The sequence below is a fragment of the Melanotaenia boesemani genome, chromosome 19, assembly GCF_017639745.1.
Source record: "Melanotaenia boesemani isolate fMelBoe1 chromosome 19, fMelBoe1.pri, whole genome shotgun sequence".
In the NCBI taxonomy this organism is placed as follows: domain Eukaryota; kingdom Metazoa; phylum Chordata; class Actinopteri; order Atheriniformes; family Melanotaeniidae; genus Melanotaenia; species Melanotaenia boesemani.
Window position 1 is genome coordinate 14310605 of NC_055700.1, and position 22425 is coordinate 14333029.

General features: G+C 39.8%; 1 protein-coding gene across 2 annotated transcripts in view; it reads left to right on the forward strand.

The window, feature by feature from the left end:
• The first annotated feature begins 875 nt into the window (after nt 1-875).
• Nucleotides 876-22425, forward strand: part of LOC121629977 (mediator of RNA polymerase II transcription subunit 13-like) — an 85769-nt gene continuing 64219 nt past the window's right edge. For both annotated transcript variants that reach the window (XM_041969964.1, XM_041969965.1), the window contains exons 1-2: nt 876-2276; nt 18573-18810. In XM_041969964.1, the coding sequence (XP_041825898.1) occupies nt 2205-2276; nt 18573-18810 (310 nt within the window). In that variant the 5' untranslated portion in view covers nt 876-2204. The remainder of the gene's footprint in view (nt 2277-18572; nt 18811-22425) is intronic.

Below are 22425 nucleotides of genomic sequence, written 5' to 3' on the forward strand. Positions count from 1 at the left end.
TCATATGGGTAAACATGACGTTTGATTTGACAGAATTTTAGCAAGATTAACATTCTAACCCACTTTTAGAGTGATTAGTCAAATTAACACTATGATTTGATTTTTCCCCCACTCTTGCAATATGTAAATGTAACTAAATGACTCATACTTGAGTAGAAGTGATCTCTATAAACAAAGTTTCTGAGATCAACCATAGTTAAAGGAGCTATGCAAAAACACTAAAATGCTCCAAATTCTCACATTTATCTACATTTTCTAATTAATTATTAATTTCAGATTATCTAAATATTTATTGTTGTTGGCCCAAATTATACCACTTTTTTGGTTATAACTATGAATGCTGTAGATTTATCCCATGTGATTTAAAAGATAAAATCAAAATTTTCAAATGATGTAAAAGATTTGCTGTCTGTAAGACTAACCTACATAGATATCTCTTATGAAACGGAGCTCAGTAAGTCACGCTGACCTCCATTCTGTCACACCCTGCGTTGTGAGAACAGTTAGCCTACATTATGTAACTAGTGCATCACAGAATGACACCTCACGGTGATGAAAAAAAGTAAAAAAAATAAAAAATAAAATAAAATAATCCTCCACCCCCCCAAAAAATGCAGTCATGACCAACACTCGTTTAACAAGGCGGAACAATAAAAGAACTGTCGCGCGCTCCCTCGTTGCATCCAGTCTTTTCATCAAATATATCCAACAGTAATATAATCTCAGACTTTAGTCACGTGAGCGCAAACTTGGCCAAATGTGAGTCTCGATAGTACGCTTCCAACCGCCATTACATTACAATACGTGGTGGGCTGGACGGTCGTGCGCGGAAAAAAAAAAAAAAAAAAAGCTACAGCGTCTCGCGTAAAACAAACACACACACACACAGAGGGTTGACACATTCAGGCTACACGCACTCCTGGTTAGCAGTAGGCTAAAATAACGCGCTGTGAGAGATAAACAATGAGGAAGGAATCGCAGTGGTTGAGGAAATCATGCACGTTTGAGGATTTAAATCAACAATTAAATTATTGTCAAACAGAAGGATACGCTTTATTACAAAGATTTCGCAGGATGCAACATTTTCTTTATGTCTGTAATCCGTACCAGACGAAAACGGTCATTTTTGCTTGAAGTGTACGTTTTTTAAAAAATAATAAAAAGGAAAAAAAAAAAAAAAACATCTGATATTTTTGTACAATGCTGAGGCTGTTGTGGCCGCGAGAGGACGTTTCGTAATGATACAAAACTGAAAGGAAGGAAGGATTTTTTTCAAACCTCCGTCTACAGTCGCCTGCTTGTCGTTTTCCTGGTGGCGTTGGAGTGTTACAGTAGTTTTTTTCTTGCCCGAACGGTGTGACTCATGATTCAGGTTTATTACTGGGAACCCGCTCGAATTTGTCCACCCTGTTACGGAGGAGCAACGGGGTTTTTGTCCCCCCCTTTCTTTCTTTTGCTGCGAGTCGATCATCTGCGGCGCGTTTGATTCAAGAGCAACAGAGGGATTAAACATTCCTGCTCGCAGCGCCTGTTTGTGTGAGCCAGACTGGGTTACATTGTGAGAGGAACGGTTGTGGCAAGAAAGAAGGCTATAAATAGCACACGCAATTCTCGAAAACTATCACAAGTGGTGCATCAGCTTGTGGAGCAGACGGAACCAGATATCCTGCATACAATACCTCGATTATAAGTTGATACATTTGCAGTACGGCGGAACATTGTTATTATTTTTTATATAAGTTTTGACGCGAATACTACATTTTGAGGACCGCTCCATAACGCAGAAGAAAGGAGTCGTTTTCTCATGGATTATGGTGATTTAATGATGAAACTATCTGCGGAAAGACTGGTTTGGACCCAGGCTGATTTTTCTCTGTGTATGGATTGATATGGATACATCTGCGCTCCCCGCCTTTGACAGTGATCACATTTGGAATCGCCTGACCTGGATTGTAACAATGTTGTGATCCTCGCGCACGCTTTGGATTTACAACATATGATCGGGTTTTATGGATGCTTTCTGCACTTCTTTTTGAATACGCCCATTCCTTTACCGAGCATTCTGAGTCCATTATCCGGACCTCTTGTGAGATTATAAGCCTGCTTGTCTTGGAACCGATTTGTCACCCCCTCCCTGCTCGGTGTTTGATACCGATGTAGGATTTCGACATGCCCTGCGCTGACGACCCCAAAGGCGGACGATTATGACTGCAACGGCGAATTGGGTGGCTAACGGGGCAAGCCTTGAGGACTGCCACTCCAACATCTTCTCTCTGGTACGGTATAAATAAATCATGCTCGTTACACACACGCGAGGCAGTTGCAATCGACAAGTCATAAGACTGTGGGAGGCAGGCTTATATGTGTCTGCTGTACAAAGGTGAACCAATTGCTGGTGTTGTTATTAGGGAATCATTAACACTGGTTAGTGGTCTTGGAAAAAATAAGGCCATGTCTTACCTTTAAACTCTGTGAAAATAACATATCATACCGTTATGCAAGAATAAGTCAACTTTAAACAAATACAATGACCTTAAAATAACACAACAAATTATTTACTGGGTGAATTTGCAGTTCTAGCACTTTCTTTTTCTCGTCAATACAATCCTCTCCTTTTAAATAGGCCTAAACATTTAACTGAACATCTTGCTGGAACGCAGTTGCATTGCCAAATAACTAACTTGGAAAGAAATCTCTGTCAAATATTTATTCAGCTCAAAATATAGAATTTTTCATACTCTGCTAATAATAGTTTTTTTTTCTTTTTGTGTAGAGCTGCATTAAATTCTTACGACGGAGCATTGATGATATGTCTCACAGGAAAACAAAGAGTGGCTAAGATTTTGATAACAGGCGCACGTAACGGAAATAGCATTTTCTGTTTATATCGTTTTTTACTTTTACTTGCAGAGGCATTTCTCCAGAACTCACTTGTACCGAGGGTGGAAAAAACAGAATAGCGCGTTTTCACAGTTTTCATCCTGCAATCAGCGAGTTAACTGTCTTACCACAACAGGCAGCCAAGTGGAAAGGCATGTGGTAGGCTGAGCTCAGGCAAGGGCTGCTGAGAACCACAACAACATAGGGGTCCTGAGGGCTTTTCAGGTGATCGTGCAGGTTGTGGACCAGCAGCAGCTCCTGTTACACTGCAGAAATACACAACAGTGCAAGTGCCACAAGGTATGACTTTTGATGATTTTAGATGGACAGTGAAAAGAAATAAATTTGACCGGTAACAGAGGGCTTTCACAAAACTTAAATCCTTAGAAACAGCATTGCATGGAGAATGTTTCTCAAAACAGTATGATTAACTATTGAAAAGCATCCTGTCTAAATTTCTGTGCACCGACACAGAAATACAGGCATCAACATTCCAGTATAACTCGTCTTAATTTTTCTGAATGTGACACAATAGAAAACAGTGACTTTGTCAGCGTCTCATTCACATCCAGTCTCTTGTAGAAAAAGCATTCATTCACTCACCCTGGCTTTATTGGCCATCATGAACATCCTTTTCAAACTGAGGGTGAAAGAGACCATCCATCAGCTGGCTTGTTGAGAATATTTATGACTGGCGAGTGCCTCAGCGGTTACTCACTAGCTGGACTCCTACAGGGAAGTCCAAGAGAGGACAAAACACTAATGACACTGAAGTGTCCTGGTTAGAGTGTATGACAAACACATAGAGAAAGTAATGTAAATCTAATCTTGATGTTGACAATGAGATAGATATAGACCCACAAAAATGTAGATTAAAGTATTTTTTTTACTAAAAAGCTATAATGAAAGTTATGTATTACTTATTTATGCTGATATATTCATTGTAGATTTGTCAAAATGAAATTGCAGTGCTAGTTTGAAATAAAAAAGGAACCTACAATCCCATTATCACTAACCTGCAGTTCGACCTATCAAGGTAACCAAGCATAATACAATGTAATGCTGTGATTTAAAAAAAAAAAAATTAAACCATAGCTCAGTTCATAAACTGCAGGAATAATCACTGGATCATGCACAAAGATAAGCCCCACGACCCTGAGGCATGACCAGTTTACCCTTTACCTGAGTGATCTTTAAACAGTGCAGTTTTCATTGGACCAGCATGCTTCTAGCGCCACATGGCTACTTACAAAAAACAAAAACAAAACAAAAAAATAAACAGCAATTGGTTAATTCACATATAACCACTTATTATTTTTTTGAGTAAATTCTTAACCAATATTTTCTTAACCTACATTTGCAGCCGTCCTTTTTACAGCAGCACAACTGTACTTGCAGCTAGCTGCCGTGCTAAAGCAACCACAATTGCATAATCCCACATTTGTGTGTGTCTTTAAAGTCCTGCTACTAACCACTACACCTCACTGAAATTTTACAGCCACTCCTCTGTATTACAATCCAAATATAATTGATCAATTTCTCAGAGGGTGGGTGGGCTAACTTCAATGGTCTCAGTATTGATAGTGTTGATTCAGTTTTCCACCACCACTTTATAGCATAGAATTATATTGCTTATATCAGTAACAGCAGTCAAAACTGCAGAGTACTTGTGCATGCACGTTGAAGCGAGAGGGTTGATTTTATTATTCCACATTAACCTGTACAACTTCCTTTACCATACTGTCCTCGAGGCTTCTTGCTGGCAGCATGAAACCTTTATAGTTCCAAATTTATATTTTATTTGTGACATTAAAAGCTTTACAATTGCAGTTATTTTTTAGTCCACACCTATTCACATGAGTTACTTCATTTAGCACTAAGACAGTTGCAGGAACAGTTATTGAATATTAATCCACTTTAATAACATTGCTTTGGTTAGAAAGCCCTTTAATTCAAGAAATGTTCCTATGAAGCATAAACCTTGTCAGTTAAAGGACTGTAAATTAGTAAAAGACATCCTCTAATATGGAACATGTTCTCGCCTTTTCCTGTGGGCAATAAAGGCTGTGCTCAAAGATAAAGGCCTTGTGGCTAACTCTTGAGCACTCTGGTCTGACAGGCTGTTAAACAGTATTCCAGCATGCATTAACCTTGTTCCCAACACTGATTTGCTTGCTGTTATTGCAGCCCAAAACAGTAAAAAAAAAGCATAAATGCCCAAACTATGGGACTTTATTGGGGGCACTGCAGATTACTGTCAAGCGTTCTGTAAGGCCAGTGTCAGATACTTGGGATTGCTGCAAACACACAACCCACAAAACAACTGTCTTGTGTGTTGGTGATCAACCATCTGTGACAGAAAGCAAACTAGACCCTTGTAAGTGGGAGAAAAGAGCCGAGCTGGTGAGTTGAAGTGGCAGTGAAGGAGGGAAAGGGTGGAGGACGAAAGGAGAAACAGAGGGAGGTTTTCAGCTAAGACTCTGAAGGACTGCAGCAGAATCTGTTTTCATTTTAGGAAGGTATTATGACTGATGTGCATTTCCTGACTGCTAGCCTCAGCCTGTTTGAGAAAGAAACTGAGAGTGAAAGATTGAGACAGAGCACAAGAAAAAAAATAAAGCGGGAGAATGTAATAAGAGAGACGAGGAGAGAAAACAGACATCTTTCTGTGGACTGGGCAGGTTCCTTTAAAACCGAGTTCCAGCTTGAATATGAAAGGCAAGGAAGAGACAGTTAAAGGTCTCACAACACAGGAAGCCTCTGTGGATGTGTACGTGTGACTGTGTGCACACGTCTGTGTATTTGTACTAGGCACATTGTAAATGACGCAGACTCAGGACACAAACTTCAAACAGCCATCATATTATACACCCACAGATGCATTCACAATCACAAGCCCTTTATGCTAGAGAGAGGAAAACACCCCCCAATGCCCACACAAACATTTGTATCACAAATGCAACACACACTGTATCTTACACCCACATTTAGTTGCACATAGAAACAACATGTTTTGTCACCTTTTTTGGGCTATCAATGTTTCCTGCATCCCATTGATGCAGGCTTGTTCAAACACAGGTAGAATGCAGAGACCTTAATTAAGGGACTTCTCCTGTCCCTTCCACAGAGGCGCGTGGAGTGTAACAGTGGTAATTAAGTGTCCTCAAGTAGAGGTCTAATGTGATCAACTAAGAGGTGCTCATTAGCCCACACTGTATTCTAAAGGACATCATGCTTGTATAACGATGATGCTACTATCTGGTGTGGAAATAAAGTGCTGAAAGATGAGGCTGAGGGAGATAGCAGCAGTGCCATGATTTATGGCAGGTGAGTGGCCATGGCTTGTAAGAAGAAGCAGGTAATCAGGAGTGGTGCCTTTTTAATTCAGCCTGTTTGCATTTCCTTGTTATTAATGGTGGTGGATGGTGCAAGGATGCTTAGGGATGAGAAAGAGGCAGTGGTCGGACAGAATGTGTGCTGTGGTCTGCCGAGCCATGAATCATTGGGAGTTATTGCAGAGCAAGGAAACATTAGAGATTTTTGTTATGTTAGTCTTGATGCACTATTGGAGAGTTGAAACTAAAACCTCCCCACCCCCCCACCTCCCCAACGCCTGTGTCTTGACAAGAAACAAGATGTTGAACAGAAATAGCTAAAGTAGTTATGGAATATAAAACAGTGTCACTTTCACCTTGTTAATTTCTCAAATGTAAATATCTTATTCAATGAATATCTTGACCTAGTTATGATGTAGCTAAATGATTAATACACATACAGATATGGATGGAGCCCTTTGTTTGTCCTCTGCATTCATTTCATGAGTATTTCAATATGTTTTCAGGGAGTTTGTGGATGCGGAAACCAACTTAGCAAATTGAGCAATTCCACCGGAATTGTGGGGGGCAGTGTTGAGAAGTACATCTTATGTGCAACCAGCGACAGGAAGGAAGAAGAAAAGCTGTTACAGCATATTTAAAGCAGCACTATGTAACTTTCTGACCTTAAAAATATGTGATTCTGACTCATTTTGATGTGACACTGACATTTATCATACACATTCCTGGAGACATTGTTGTCCAGCACTGTCCCGAGACTGGGAAACTGCACTTCACAGCTTTTCTTTTGCTGGGCGCTGAGTAACCTTACAGCACACACCACCAATTAGACATCAACACACTGGCTATTTTGAATGCGCACTGTTGGCTGCTTTATCAAACAAATGCAAGAGGACATTATCAGCGGGAAGAAGAAAAAGAAAGCGAGAAAGGGACAGACAAGAGTTAAGATCAAAATTGGGCTGACTTTTACTGGCTGAAAAGAGCTCAGAGCAGAGGTAGGCTGCAAGATAGATGCCAAATTAGCCATCATTAGGTGGCGGTTTACTGAGGAAATCTGCCAAAGATTAGTAGTGTTTCTTTAATAGCAACACAGACCACCGCTGTCTATTGAATGAACAAACGGACATATCTATTTATGTTTATAATGGGAGCATAAATGAGCCCTAAACCAGACTTTTAGATAATATGCATTAATCTATATCCAATTAAAATTGTGCCAAATGAATTGGCATAAGCTTTTTATTAACAAAAGGAGGTGTATCACCTCTCATTGTAGCAGAGATGAGCAACAGGCATATTAAGGTCACCCTATGTTTGATAAAAATTGTTAAACAATTTTTACATATTTAAAAAATTATAGAGATTGTGTGTATGTGTGTTTTCCTTACAAAACAATGTTGTTCATACATACAGACTAAAAAAATACATAAAGAAATTAGTGTGTACACAAACAAAAACAAAAAAAAGAAAATTTTAAAAAAGAAAATATGGTTCCAAAAAGGGACTTCACATATTGAAGAGAGGAGTCAGTTTGTTCATCTAATATGAGTGTTGGCAGAGCCTCCCATGAGATCTATTCTCATTTATTTTATACTTGTGCTCAGGGTGTAGGCCACTCGAGACTGAGACAGCGTGACTGTCCCATAGCGAGGAGGACTGGGTGGCTGAGCCCATCCTTTCTCCGTATGCCAGTTTTCCTACTGAAAGTTTGCTTTTCAGAAGAGGATGATCTCTGCATCACACTCCCTCTCTATTCAACAGAAGAGAATAATGAGAAGGAGTCACAATTCCACAAGGGGACAAAAATGAACAGAGGGTCTTCCTCTGATGTATTAGAAGTAACTGTATGGCAGTAAAAACCAAGATATATATTCAGTAAGTCCTTCTCACGTAATAATCAGAATAATTTTCTATGCAGTCGCAGTCTTATAAATCGCTTCATTTATTGATATTTTTCTATTACACATTATACTCAGCAGAAATATACGTTATTTTCAAGCCTGCCAGCTGATGCTTCAGTTTTTTTTAGCTGTGTTTAACTGTAATAATCACTGTGCTCAGTGTTAAGGGTGACATTGAAGCTATGGCAGCATAAAGGAGATGATCAGTACAGATTTCCAAGGCTAAGTCTCTGTCTTCAGCTCCATGCCCCATGGAGCATCTCCATCTGGTTGATTTTCACTGAACCGTCCACCCTCTGCACTTTTGGCTGTGTTCGCTCACATTTCAGACAGCTAGTGAGTTCACCTTGAGTCTAGGTGAGGCACCACTCACTTATCTGCTAATTTCACTGCTGTGGGAATTCCTTGTAATCACAATAGAACGCATCTCGACAGAGGCTTACCTGAACACTCTGTACATCCGATACACAGACGTACAGACTTTGCTGCCATAAAATGTGTGAGTGTGGATTGCTGTGGTGTTATAGAAAAAAGGTGGAGTATTAGCTGGAAACAGGAAGACGAGGATATTCTCACTTCTCTTTTTTGGTAAATTCCCTAGAGCGTAGTCGTGGATCTTATCTGAGCTGCAGGCTTGTCAGAGGCTTGCCACAGAGGTGAAGAACAGTTCAAAGACGGACAGGGAGGAGTGGGGGGTGGAGGACCACCGCTGGTCCTGGAGCTGGAAATGGGACAGAATGGGCTTGAGTATTTTGGAGCATGGTGGCTTGAGTGTGAAATATGTAAGCCCCGCAGTGCCAGCTGTGTTCTATTCTTAGTGCCTGCTGGTGTTCTAGTATGTGCGCAGGGCGACAGAAGGCTGAGTGGGAAAGGAGGACTGGCAGGGCTAGGCAGTAACTGTGCCATCAAGAGCCTCTGATAGCTGAAAAGTTAGTTAGCTGTTAATTAGAATATTTTATTGGGAAAAGTTTGTCATAAAAAGGCAAATTTAATACTCAAATCCCCCCAAAATATTTTTTCTTACTGATAATAACAGAAAATGTACTCTATAATCTACATATTTATAGCTTCAGAAATACATAATGCTCTTTTGGCATGGGATTTTTGTCTCATGTAGCAATATTCCAGTTATCTTCCACCTGCCCCATAATCCTGATGTTTTTCCCTGCAGATTAACACCACTTTGGATATGCGTTGCTCTGGATTGAGCCCAAATCCTGAAGGCTTTTGCCAGATTTGTAGATAAAAACCTGTAACAATAAAAAACTGTGGCAGTGTCGAGCTAGCGTTTCTGTGCATCACCCAGGAGTTGCTCTGGGTTCTGTCTTGAGGAGATCTGTTTGCAGTCTCTTCACCTGACTGTAGGCATATTGACAAAGGGAATTTCTTTAAAGGGAGATATTGCCCTGGTTGTAACTGGGCAAATATTTTCTGCAAGCCAGACAGCTTTGCCAATATCATAGTTGGCTGGGATTCAACAGCAGTTAGAGCACACTTAGGTTAAAGGGTGTCTCTTAGCGCTGCAAAACAAAAGGCGGGGGGGACATTAATGTCGTCTGCTGCGCTGTTGCAAATTCTAATTATCATGTGTTCATGTTCCATTGAGAGATTATCTGGGACCAATCAGACGGGTACTTGATGAGAACAAACACATTATGTGCAGACTGTTGATTCACAGCCGTTTGTGGTGCATTGATTCTCACTGCTCTTCCAAACTGGTCTCTCTCTCTCTCTCTCTCTCTCTCTCTCTCTCTCTCTCTCTCTCTCTCTCTCTCTCTCTCTCTCTCTCTCTCTCTCTCTCTCTCATCTTGAATTAGGCGGGGGCTCATGATTTTTCAGATGCTAATGAAAATTTGTACAGCTCAATTTCAGTCCAGACTTGCTTCATAGAATAAATGGGACATTGCAGTGCAATAGTGAGACGCAAAGAGTAGATGGAGTATTTACCTGAAATGAGCCAGGCGGCAAAAGACTGAGGTCTTAGCAAAGATACAAACATATCTATTGTAAATAGTAAATACGTGACTACATACTGACTTCTAGTGTTAAACTTCTAGTGATTGGCTACCACTCCCAGTTAGTCAGCAAACAGCAGAGTTGAAACAGTAGTCGGGTGAGTTGCATGTTGGAACCTGTTCAGGTGTGACTTATGGAGAAGTTGACAGCGTGGTTCTATTTATATCCTACGCACAGAGATTCACACACACTGTTTATGGCTTCCCACCCTTTTATTTGTATTATGTTTATCTGGCAATGAAACAAGGAAAACTATGTGCTGACTGATGATGCTAACAACTTTCCTGCAGGAAAAAAAAATAAATGCAGGAAATTACAAGACAAATTAGATATTTTTTATTCTGCTTATGTTTCATTTGCTCGGTTTTTAAGAACAATCAGACTAGTAACTACTGCTGCCCATTTCAGAAGCCTCCATGCCGTGCTAATTGTACAATTAGTGCACTGAATAATTTTAATACAAGTTAAATAACTCTTACTGTTCTCAGTGACTAATCCTACTGTATGAAGCAATAATTGTCAGCCAAATTTGACTCATGAATTCCAGCTACCAGGGAGCAAATGGAGAGGAAATTCTGCTCAGGAGGGGCATCACACACAAGTACATTACAGGCTTTTGTGATTTTTAGAGTACTGTAAGGAACCACAGAAGTGCATGAAATGTTGTATTTCCACTGTAACCCTGGAGACAGAAATCTCTAATCTTAAATACCTTTCCGGATTCCTACAGATGTTGTATGTTGCCTAGCAACTGTTTTCACTTCTTCCTGTCTTCTGTTTTTTTTCTTTGTGTTTCTCAGTTTTTCTTTGTCTTCGTCTTCTGCTAAATTCCCCCCTCCCCATGGCTTATAGTTAATGAAGTTGCACCAGAGACACTAGCAAAGCCGAGGCCAGTTTATTTATTTCCCTGTGAATAATTTAGACAAAGCAAAACCACTTCTTCAGCCTGTCCTTCAATGCTATAAAAGGGGCCTGATGCTGCCGCTTTGTGCTGTTTTACTTGGCAAATGGCCGGGGATCTCGTCTTTCAGATGTGGCAGTGCCACTGTGCACAGTGTCTCGCTGTCCTTATTGGTCTTCAAACCGCTGTTCATCCTACCTTCTGCTTCTCTTTGTGTCAGGTGAGAAGTCGTGGCTTGGTGGAGGCTTTCAGCATCGTGATTGGCAGGTCTATCCGTCACTCAGCCCTTGGGACTCTCACTGCTCTAATTAGGTCGCTTGGCTTGCTCACCTCCCAGGGCTAGATGCTACAGCAGAACACAGATCAAATGACGGTCCCTTGTTTTGCAGGGACTTGTAAAGGTGGTGGCAGAAGGCAGAGGAAATGCATCTGTTTTGTGTCTGCAGCCCCAGAGGCTTTCTTTTTACACCTGTTTGGCGCTTTTGTGTCGCTCTTGCTACCTCACAAGCGCAATAATGTGCATCGCTCTTCATTTGTGTTGTAAAATGCCAGAGGGGAGTACGACTCCTTGTGGGTTAATTTGATTTCAGCAGGTTAATTGATGACGGGGGAGTCATAGCCTGCTCTGATTTTTGCCACTGGCTCTTCTAAGTAGTGACTTCTCAGTGTTGACTTAGGATCACAGCCACTCAGCCTATATTGTTTTCCTCATATTTATATCCCACAATTTTTATTTTAAGGAAAAATATGAGACTAACATTGCTGACATTTCTCTTTTGCAGAAAGTGCTGCAAAAGCAAGTGCATAGTAGCTACTGTACAAAAGAAACAAACAAAAGAAACAAACAAAAAAAAAAAACAGATACTACTGTATCTGTCTGCAGGACAGTCAAACAAAATCAAGCTTTAATAAACAGACAATAATTAGCAAGTTTCCACATGACTGATTTCAGAGTTTATAGTTGATTTGCTATCAGGAAAAAAGACTGTCTGATTTTGAAGATGGAGAGGAGTTTTTGAGGAATACCTGCATTCTTTTTTGTCTCCCTTACAAAAAAAGAAAGAAAAAAATCCACAAATATTGTGAACTGACATGAATGAACAGTAAACAGCTAGAATTACAATTAGGCAGTTCAGTTTATGGCACTAGTGAAATCAGAAACAATGAAGACAGTTAAACTGAATATAAACACTGATTAAATTATGAAAAATATTTTGAAACGGAAGTATTAAAAATGATTTCCCAAAAGAATCAAACTCCCCTTTGTCCTTTGACATTAACTCAAAGAGAGATAGATGCTGTTTTGTGTGTCAGATGAACAAAAAGACAAAAGTCTTATCTAGGGACTCACAGGCATTACAAGCTATTTGAACACACCCTTAATATTGGCTGCCTCTCAAGACTCTAAACAGATCTGGCGTTGATGAGAAAGTGATATCACTTTGACAGAGTAAGTGTTTTGTGTGTGCCAGAGTAGGTGAAACTGCTGATACAAGCTGTCTCTCAATAGCCTAAAGTGCCTTCTTTGTCAGACTGGGAGGCTCTTATGCTTATGTGAGATTCCTAAAGAAGTGGCACATCTCATAGACAACAACTCTCATGTGCTATCTGTCTGCTGTGACACTGCATTACCCTCATAGTCACATAGATGTGATTACATCAGTTGCTTTCCTGATTGAAAAGTAGTTTTAATAATGCTTTTGCAGTTGCATGTAACTAGAATTTATTTTTCTCAGCTTTTTCTTGCATGCATTTTTAAAGATTGCTCTTTTGTGCACTGAACTCTTTTTGGGATGAAAGTGAAGTGATGAGCTCTGCAGTCAGAAGTAAAACAAGTGTGTTTATCTGTTTTTTTCCTGCACAGTTGTACTACACAAACATACATTTAGCTGCATATGGAGAAGTTCAAGAGCTCCAACCAAGAGGTTGCACATGTTTCCAAGAGGGAAAACAACAAAAGCAAAAATATTTTCAGTCTGCAGAAGAATCCTGAAAGTGCATGTCAAAGGTTTCTTTTTTACAGAATTGCTCCTGCACTTTAAACAGTGTGCAGTATGTGTTGCACGGATAATCTAGCCTTTCAGAGATGCAGAATGACAAACATTTTCAATCTCAGATGGGATCCACTTCTCTGTTTAAGCCACATGCTTTAGATTTATTTAGCACTTTCTGTTTGAGCAACGTATGCCAGAGATTAAAGTACTGACTTCCATATTTTCTTTTGATTACAAGCACATGGCTGGTGCACTGAGGTTGAACCCTGGTTGGGATACAGATTATGTTTTCCAAGCCTGGACTCAGCTCACCTTATTTTCAGGAAATTCTTTTTTTACCTCTCAGCTTTAGAGTTCAGATTTAAAACCACCTTCCAAACACAGAAAAAAAATGTTAAGAAATCAAGCCCATAGATAGAAAGATTTTCATACTGTGTAATTTTAATGGAATACTCCAAAAAGCGTGTAATTTCTAACACCCTGTGTGCACTGGAAGCATGCACTTTGGTCAGTTTGGTTAGAAAAGAACATAAAAGAGAGGAATGAAAGAACACCTAAAAGACAGCATGAGATACTCCCGGGTGTATTCAATAGGCATTTGTGACAGCAATAGAGTGTGGAGAGATGAGAGGGAGAGTGAAGACGAGAAAGATAATAGAGGTGATGGGGAGGTCAAAGCTTTGGTCCGTTTTGGCAATTGAAGAAAAAGCTCTTGTTTTTGGTTTTGCACTCAATCAGAGATTGAACCAGCCAACCTACAGAACAAAGGGCTTGGAGGAGTGCAGGTTTTATTGACAGGGAAACAAAATCCACCATCTTTTTTTTCTTAACTCTTTTGCCCTGTGGTAGTGTTTTAAAGAGACAGAGAATAATCTTTGATTTGCAGTTTGCTGTGCTGAAGCATTGTGAGGAATTTTCTGATTTAGATTAGTTTGTTATGAGTTTTTTGTTATCTTGAGTAACAAACAAACACACACATGCTCAAACAGTCCAATAAAACACTTTTATCACCACTGCTGGTGCCACAAAAGGGCAGATCTGTCATGTTCATTTTTCTCTGATTAATGGGACTAAAACAAGCTTATCCTCATAATGTTTTTGCAATTTTGCCAATTTACCACCTAACATACTACTTATACAGCCAATTTATTTTAATCCAGGATTAAAATCTGCACTCCACTTACAATAACAGAATAAATTAAAGTTTATTTCTACTGGTTTAAATTCCAACACTGATTTATCACTGAGCTTGTAGAGATAATAACTCTGATTCAGTCATGGTGTCAGTTGAATTCACAATGATAACAGGTTTTCTCTTATGTGTTACAAGTGATAATGTATTCACAACTTCAAAGCACACACATACTTTTCTAAAACCGTTCAATAATATTAATGTACATGTACAGAACTGAAATACCCTTAAAACACCAACAAACAGGCAGATCTTAGCTGTCTTCTCTGAAACATAACTGGACATCAGCTGGAAAATATATCTGCCCCCTGATGCATGTCACTGTTTCTGAGTGCTTCTGGTCTGCACATCATCACAGCTGCTCTGCAAGATGTGGGCGTGCATTAGTATTTGTGTGTGCAGGCATGTGTTTGGATCTGCCTGTGAGCATGAAACTGCAGCTCTGTTCCCCTTCCTGCAACTGTACAACAGATAATCCTTAACCGGAGTTCAGCAGGGCGTCAGGATAGTGCTTTCCACATGGCCGATAAATATACAACACCTGTGTTTGCACAGCCTCTGGCCAATGATTTGACCAGGAAATACAAATCATGGGAGAAACTGTACACTGTAAGCCTTTCTGAGTAGATTTTACCATTAGATGTATTTTTTTAGTCAATTGAAACAGCTTTGTTGTTTGTTTGAGGAGATTATGGTCCACCATCCTGCAGCTCAGGAGGGGGAAGCAGTGCACCATCAGCGCTGTGTACAGTGGGGATGGGGAGGCTGCTGACCTCGACTTAGGACGTTATGGGTCAGTGGAGGGAATACTTCGAGGACCTCCTCAATCCCGCCAGCACGTCTTCCAATGAAGAAGCAGGACCGTGGAACCCAGGGGTGAGCTCTTCTATCTCCTGAGGTTGGGGAGGTGGTTAAAAAGCTCCTTCGTGGCAGGGTCCTGGGGGTGGATGAGATAAGTCAGGAGTTCCTCAAGGCTTTGCGTTGGGTAACAGGTCTATGCAGCAATGTGTGGAAATTGGAGACACTGCCTCTGGACTGGCAGACTAGAGTGGTAGTCCCCCTCTTTCAGACTTGGGACCGGAGGGTGTGCTCCAACTACAGGAGGATCACACTCCTCAGTCTGTCTGGTGAGGTCTGTTCAGGGGTCCTGGAGATGAGGGTGTGTCTGATAGTCACACCTATGATTAAGGAGGAGCAGTGTGGTTTCCGTCCCACACTCATGGAACAGTGGACCAACTCTATACCTTCTTCAGGGTCTTGTGAGTTCGCCAAACTGCTGTTTTGTTGAATTGGAGAACATGTTTAACTATGCCCCTCTGGGACTCCTGTGGAGGATGCTCTGGGAGTATGGAGTACAGGACCCTCCTTGTACATGCTGTCCGGTCCCTATATGACTGGTACCAGAGCTTGGTCCGCATTGCCAGCAATAAGTCGGATTTGTTTCCAGTGAGGGCTGAACTCCGCCAAGGCTGCCTGCTTAGGCAGCTGCCCCCGTGATCCAACCCTGGATAAGCGGTATAGAACGGATGGATCAATGTATGAAACATCTTATCAAATGCAAGCATGTCAGCATTTAATTTCCTTCAAATTTGAAGGGCCAATTTATCAATCAGTTCATGAGAGAGAGCATGCTTTGCTTTATAACACAACTTGACATCTTGTTTCTGCTTATCTTTGCTCCATATTCAGAAGCAGCAGACAGCTGTGCCAAACACTGGAGCAACTTTTGACATTGACTGGGAGTGACGAGGCAGTGCAAGCAGATGTCTTCTTCTTTGCTTTAGGACAAACAGCATCCTTGACCTTGTCACGGCTAATTTTAGGGCTTGGCTTATCACAGCACCAATGTTTATATCTTCCATTACACACACTGTCATTACAGGAGGGACATGCTTGTAATTATGGATGCATTCTGCAGGATGCTTGTGAGTGGTGTGTGAATACCTAAACATACACTCTTTGAGATGCTACATTGCATGCTGTGAAGACTGGGGTGAAGGGTAATGTGGATGTGTTGATTAGAACATACAATAAGTCCAGACACTGATTCTCTTTTACATTTCATGCAATTATTTTGCAAAATACCCCAAATCCCTCTCTTAAATCATCAAAACTGTGAAGAGTTTTTTCTTCATCCACTCAAAAACACCTCTGGCTTTAATATCCTTCTGCTCTTTTCTACCTGTCCCCTGTGTTAAAATGGGTCAGTATTTTTCTCCTCTCAGTTGGTCTTGGATGGCTTGGTGCCCGGGCCAGTGTGCCAAACATGATCCTCACAGCTGGGTGAACACAGGGGAGAAGAGGAGGGCAGTGCAATGCTCTCCTCTCCTCTCCTCACCCCCCTTCGCCTGCTTAATCTCTTTCCTGCTCAACAATGCCTTTGTGCACTCGGCTCATTCATGCACAAATGCAAACACAGAGACACAAACAAACATGATAAAAACTTTCCAAAACATACATAAACATCAGCGTGTCACTGATGTTTTTATGCTTTCATTGTTTACCTGTATGTTTACCTAAAAAATCTAACTGCACATCTGTTGTCTGGCTCTGGTAGAGAAGAAATGTTTCATTGTTAAAACCTTTACAAGTCTACAATAAGCAACAGAAACATCTTATCTAAGCATCGTCTTATGAGATAAAGTTGAAAAAGAAGATGTAAGTTGCTGGGTCAGATTCCCACCATTGACCCCTGTAGTAATTATATCTTCATCTTGCGTCTCCCTCATTTTTTGTGAGCTGCGTATTTCTGTGCTGGCTCTCAGTGCTGGTAGTGGTTCATTCATGTAGTTCTCTCAAGGCCATCCTTTATGTCTTGCTGTCTGTCTCAAGCTCTTCTCTGGCAGTAGTTACACACAGACACTTTATTCTACCCTACACCAGCAGATGTGACAGCAGCATGTCATGCATAGTTGTGTTGTTAGTGAGGCTCTAACAACACAACAGGGAGACATTATATTTTCTTAAACATTTACAAAAAAAGATCACAGGTGTGTACACAGGAAGATGAAATAAGTGAGCAGCATCTACACAGTTATTGATGAAATCAGCGTTGTCTGGGGGGCTCTTACATGTCCAGCACAATGAAACCACTACTTCACAGTGGAAAGTTTTATTTAACCCTTTCACTATCAGATGGGTATCTGTAAAAATTCATGTTGCAACAATAACACTTGATCAGACTAACTCTTTTGTTGTTGTTAATAGATAAATGTGTACTGAGATATAATATAGCAGCTACTGATTTTATTTTCAGTATAAAAACTAAAATGATAAGACAAATTAGACTTTTCAGTCAATGTATTTCAGTCAGTTTTATCTGTGAAATATCACATTGGAGAGGGGAAATTTTCCAGTTTTGGTCCACCTCAACTTTTTTTTCTCTTCAGTGGCTGCTGGTTAAATGTTTGCTGATTGACTAATGACAACGAATGCTTTTAAAATAACCATTATCTGGACTGAATTCAGTAATGTTGCATTAGTGGCTGCACATTTAACCAGATAGGACAGAATATCCGTCTGTCTACAACCTTTTCATCCTTTTATTTCAAATTTTGTGAGTACATTGCTGATGATAGTGCAGTGTTAAGTATGAAGTTTTCTGATAAAGTTTGACTAAATTTTTTTCTTTTACAATAACAATTGTGAACCCCCTTAAAACCTTCAATAAAGGCACCATACAGTGCACCACCACTGCCCCAAGCCCCTCCCCTAAGTGGGGCCCCTTTTAGCTACCATATTACAGAGTCTCTAGAAGGGGCCCCACTCTGGTGTGCGTGCAAAGACCAGCTGGGTCCCAGTGCTCAGGGCTGTCCCAATGTCAAGTCATCAATTGCATAAAGGTCCTGATGTGAACTGTTCAGCAGCATTATATGGCCTTGTTAGTCACTGTATCTTGAGATCTTCCTGAGGGACTTGTTCACAGTTTACAATAAAACAGGGGGTGTATAAATGTTGTAATCGTAATCCTGCCCTTGGTAAACAGACACAAACTAAGCATGGACTCTGCTTGCCGGTTAATTTACAAGTGACAGCATCTGGCTGTCACTCGGTTATTTATTGCACATTTGGAGAGTTCTCTGTATTTACATATGCTCTTGACATCGATACACTAATAAACATCCTTGACAGCCTTCTGTATCAGCTCTGATGCACACAATGCAAATACTTGGGCTTATTTGAGACATTTTTTCTGTTCATTATAATGAAACACAGCTGCAAGCCACAATTTGACAGTCTGAAATAGGCACTGTGGGCTAGTAATCACAATACATAACAAGAATTAATTTTAAAATTGTTGAATGGTAAAGTGTTTACTGCAACTCTTTAATCATTACTCTCCTCTTCCAGGCGGAGCTGACGGGCATTAAGTGGCGTTGCTACAGCTTTCGCAGTGGTGGGGAATATGGGCCTGTGATCTCAGCCCCGGCTCAGGACGACCCGGTCCTACGCAGCTTCATGCGCTGCGTGCAGTCCAACTTGCTGTGTGTATGGCGACGCAAAATCAAGCCAGATGCCAAGGAGCTGTGGATCTTCTGGTGGGGCGAAGAGCCCAACCTCTCTGATGTCATTCATCACGAGCTGGAAGGTGAGAAAGAGAGAAACAGGACGACAGAGATGAAGGATGAGGCTTGCTTCTTTACTCTATCCATCTCAATTATTTTTTCATCCCATCGGTCTTTACTTCAGCTTCCATTGTGCTCTGAAAGTTTGGGTTAGAGGCTTGCACATACTGCATGAGCAGCTCTTTATTACGCTGCAGTGGATTATATAGACTGGGGAATTATTACATGGAATATAGCCATCTTGTGGTTTAAGTGGATTTTATGAAAAAACATACTGAGAAGTAGGAAAATATATGTTGGGTATAACGAGCAGATGCAACACAAATCTCAGTTGTACAAGTGCCAAATGGATTTGAGGGTATGCAGGATAGTGCCTGTGCATTATTCACAAGCTGTAGCGGCTAGTATGGAAGAGTTCAATATTCAGGCTATTTAGTGTGTTGCACACTCGAGCTGTGTGCTGTTTGTTTAAGACGTGTTGGACACATTGATCTGTGTTCTGCAGAGCACTCCTGCTTCTGAGCCTCACGTAGTGCATATCTGAATTGCATTTGCTTTGCAACTCAAGCCTTTATTTGCTGCTTCAGGAGTATCTTAATGATGAAGCACAGAGCAATCGAGTGGATTTTTCTTGCTCGTATTTACTGGATGCATGATTGGGTGCTTATGTGTGTTAGTAAAAATTACACTGAGATATCTCACTTGAGAGAGTGCCACTGTCAGCACTATTGTCCCTATTTATAGAGACATTTGCATTATCTCTCTGCGCACGTGTGTGGATGTCCAACATATCGACTTTGCCTCGGGAAGACAAGGAGAGAAGGAAACAGAAGAGGGATTATAATGGCTTTAGTTTTACAGAACAACATTTAGGAGAGGGAAAAACAGGAATATTGGTTGAAGGGGTTAAAGTAGTAGGGATAGTTTCACTCTTCAGTTACATATTAAAGATGACTTAATGTGGGAAAACCTCTCAGGTTCAGTAAGTATTTACCAAATGTTCTTAGGGCTGATGCAGGTTGAGCCTCGTACTCTCTGCAAATGGTGTAGTCAAGTTATACCTGCTTCAAACTGTTTACCTATATATAAATTGTTACATCATCATTTGCCTCAGATATGATATGGCCTCTCTGAATAATGCATTTTGTTGTGCTCATTGATTTTCAAAGATCTGTACAGGTTTATAAGAATCAGAAAAACACACTGTTACTGTTAATTAGGTTTTCACAACAAAAAACTTATTTACTTGCAGCAACAGACTGAGATTGTAGCAGTGTAATATTTTAGCATTTCAATTACCATTTGTACATTGCAAATGGCAACCTCAGATATTGATTACAATTCTCTTTGAGCAGCACATGGAGATCCAATAAACTAGATAACAGTCTTGTTTATTCAGTTACATTTTCAGGCTATTGGTTAGTAACTATTGCAGTTGTGTCTCAAATTTACAAAATGTGTCTATATATGTCCATTTATGCAAATATAGCATGAAAATGTTATCAGTATTTTGAACAGATCTGCATTTATACATGAAATTATTAAATTAAATTAAATTAAATTAAATTAAATTAAATTAAATTAAATTAAATTAAATTAAACATTTTTGCTGATGTTCCCAATTTTCCTAAAAGTTAAGATAAGAAGAAGTAAGCCCTTGTATTTAAGATGCTGGACCCATCAGTTGGTGAAATTCTTAACAATAAAGTCACATTAACAATGATCAGGGACCTCAACCTTTGTAACAGTAATTAATGCCCAAATCAGTTTTTTAATCATATTTGAATTAAATATTTAGGCAATGCCATAAGATAAATAAATGGAACATTATTCACTATGTATCAATATGACTTAAATATACTCTCAAACAAGAGCATGTAGTCATAGCATTAGCATAGCAACAGCACTGATAAAGTTGTTACTTAGCAAGATGTCAAAAATGTCTTGATATAATCTACTGCCTCAGAAACCTTCTCACAACACACATCTACAGCAAGTATAGCAAACAACATGAAATATTTACCAGCACCACCTTGTTACAGATGCAACTTTACAGCTTAATATTACTGATTTATTATGTTACTATATCTCCATCCAGATGTGCTCATCTGTGCTTTTTGCATCATCTTTGCTACAATTCACTGTACCTCATGCATGTGTGTAAATTTGCAGTCTGTTACAGAGCTTATGTTAGCATGGAGAGTGATAGCATGAGGCTGATTGCTCTAAAACACAACAGATGCCCTCTCTCTCTCTCTCTCTCTCTCTCTCTCTCTCTCTCTCTCTCTCTCTCTCTCTCTCTCTCTCACACACACACACAACATACAGTTATAATGATAAGACTTCTTTACTAATGTTGCAAAATCTCACAGGTCTCTCTTTATAATTCCTATTAAGTATTGAAAAAGCACCCAGGGTGTGAAGAGGATTTGGTAATTGTTAATTAAAGCAAAGCTGTATATAACTGGATAAATTAGAATCTGTTGTAACACTGGGAATATCAGTGTTTTATTAAGGCCTAAAACACCTGAATATCTATTCGCTTTGGGAGCGTTTGATGTTAGCTTTCTCTCTCCTCCAGTTTAGTTTCACTCCCCTTGTGCTGCTGTGACTTTTTCATCTTTTCTCTCTCACATGGAAACATTTGCTCTTTGTGTGATTTTTCAGTGTTTTTCCACCTCTCTGTTTCTTGCTGTTCTCTGCTGTGGCTGATCTGACCTTGTGTAAAATTTATATTTACTTCATCTATAAGATAAGCTGTTTTCTAAAAGTGCTACTCTATTCTTTGGATACCAGTGGGTCTTTATAAAAGCTGACAAACAACGCAGTCTTTAGCTTTTTTTGATGAATTTGGGACAGATGGTTTCTTGTGGTATTGGCATATAGAAATTCACTGGGAAATTTGGCTGTCATGGCTTTTTCAGTTAACATAAATCAAAACAACAACCACAAAGGAAAAAAAAAGTGGAATTTACATCAAAATATTCAATAAAGAGCTGCAAACTATATATAAATGTAAACAATGATGTGTCAATAATATGTCAGTCTTTATTTTCTCAGCAACCAGCTTAGTGATGCTCTATTTAAACACGGACATGCTTTCAGCTAAATGCCAACATTAACATGTTAACATGCACAATGACAAAGGCTAAATGATACTTCTGTTTCATTTTAGTGAGTCATTTACAAGCCATACCAAAAATCCATGTATTGTCTTTAATAAATCATATGCACAAGTTAAGAAGCTGTCAGGAATATTATCACGCAAGTTACAGAATGTACTGCAAAAACTTGTCAGCAGCAAAAGGCTATATTTATAATAATCTCACATTTTCTTTCGTGGTATCAGATGGCTTTTTCTGACTGAAACTTGCCACTAAATTCTCTGTTGAAACATATTGCTGGCCATCACTGCCCCAGTCTGTTTATTAATTATGTTTTGTGACTTAGGTTTTACAAAATGTTGCAGCAAGTACCATGATATTACTGCTTTCTAAGACTGTAAACAGTTTATAAAAAAACAAAACAAAACAAAACTTTACATAACTTGGAGATCTAACTTTAGGCTTTCTTTTGACATGTAGCTTAGACATGTTTTAATATTGAATCAGTTCACATCAGTACTTTGCTTTGCTTCC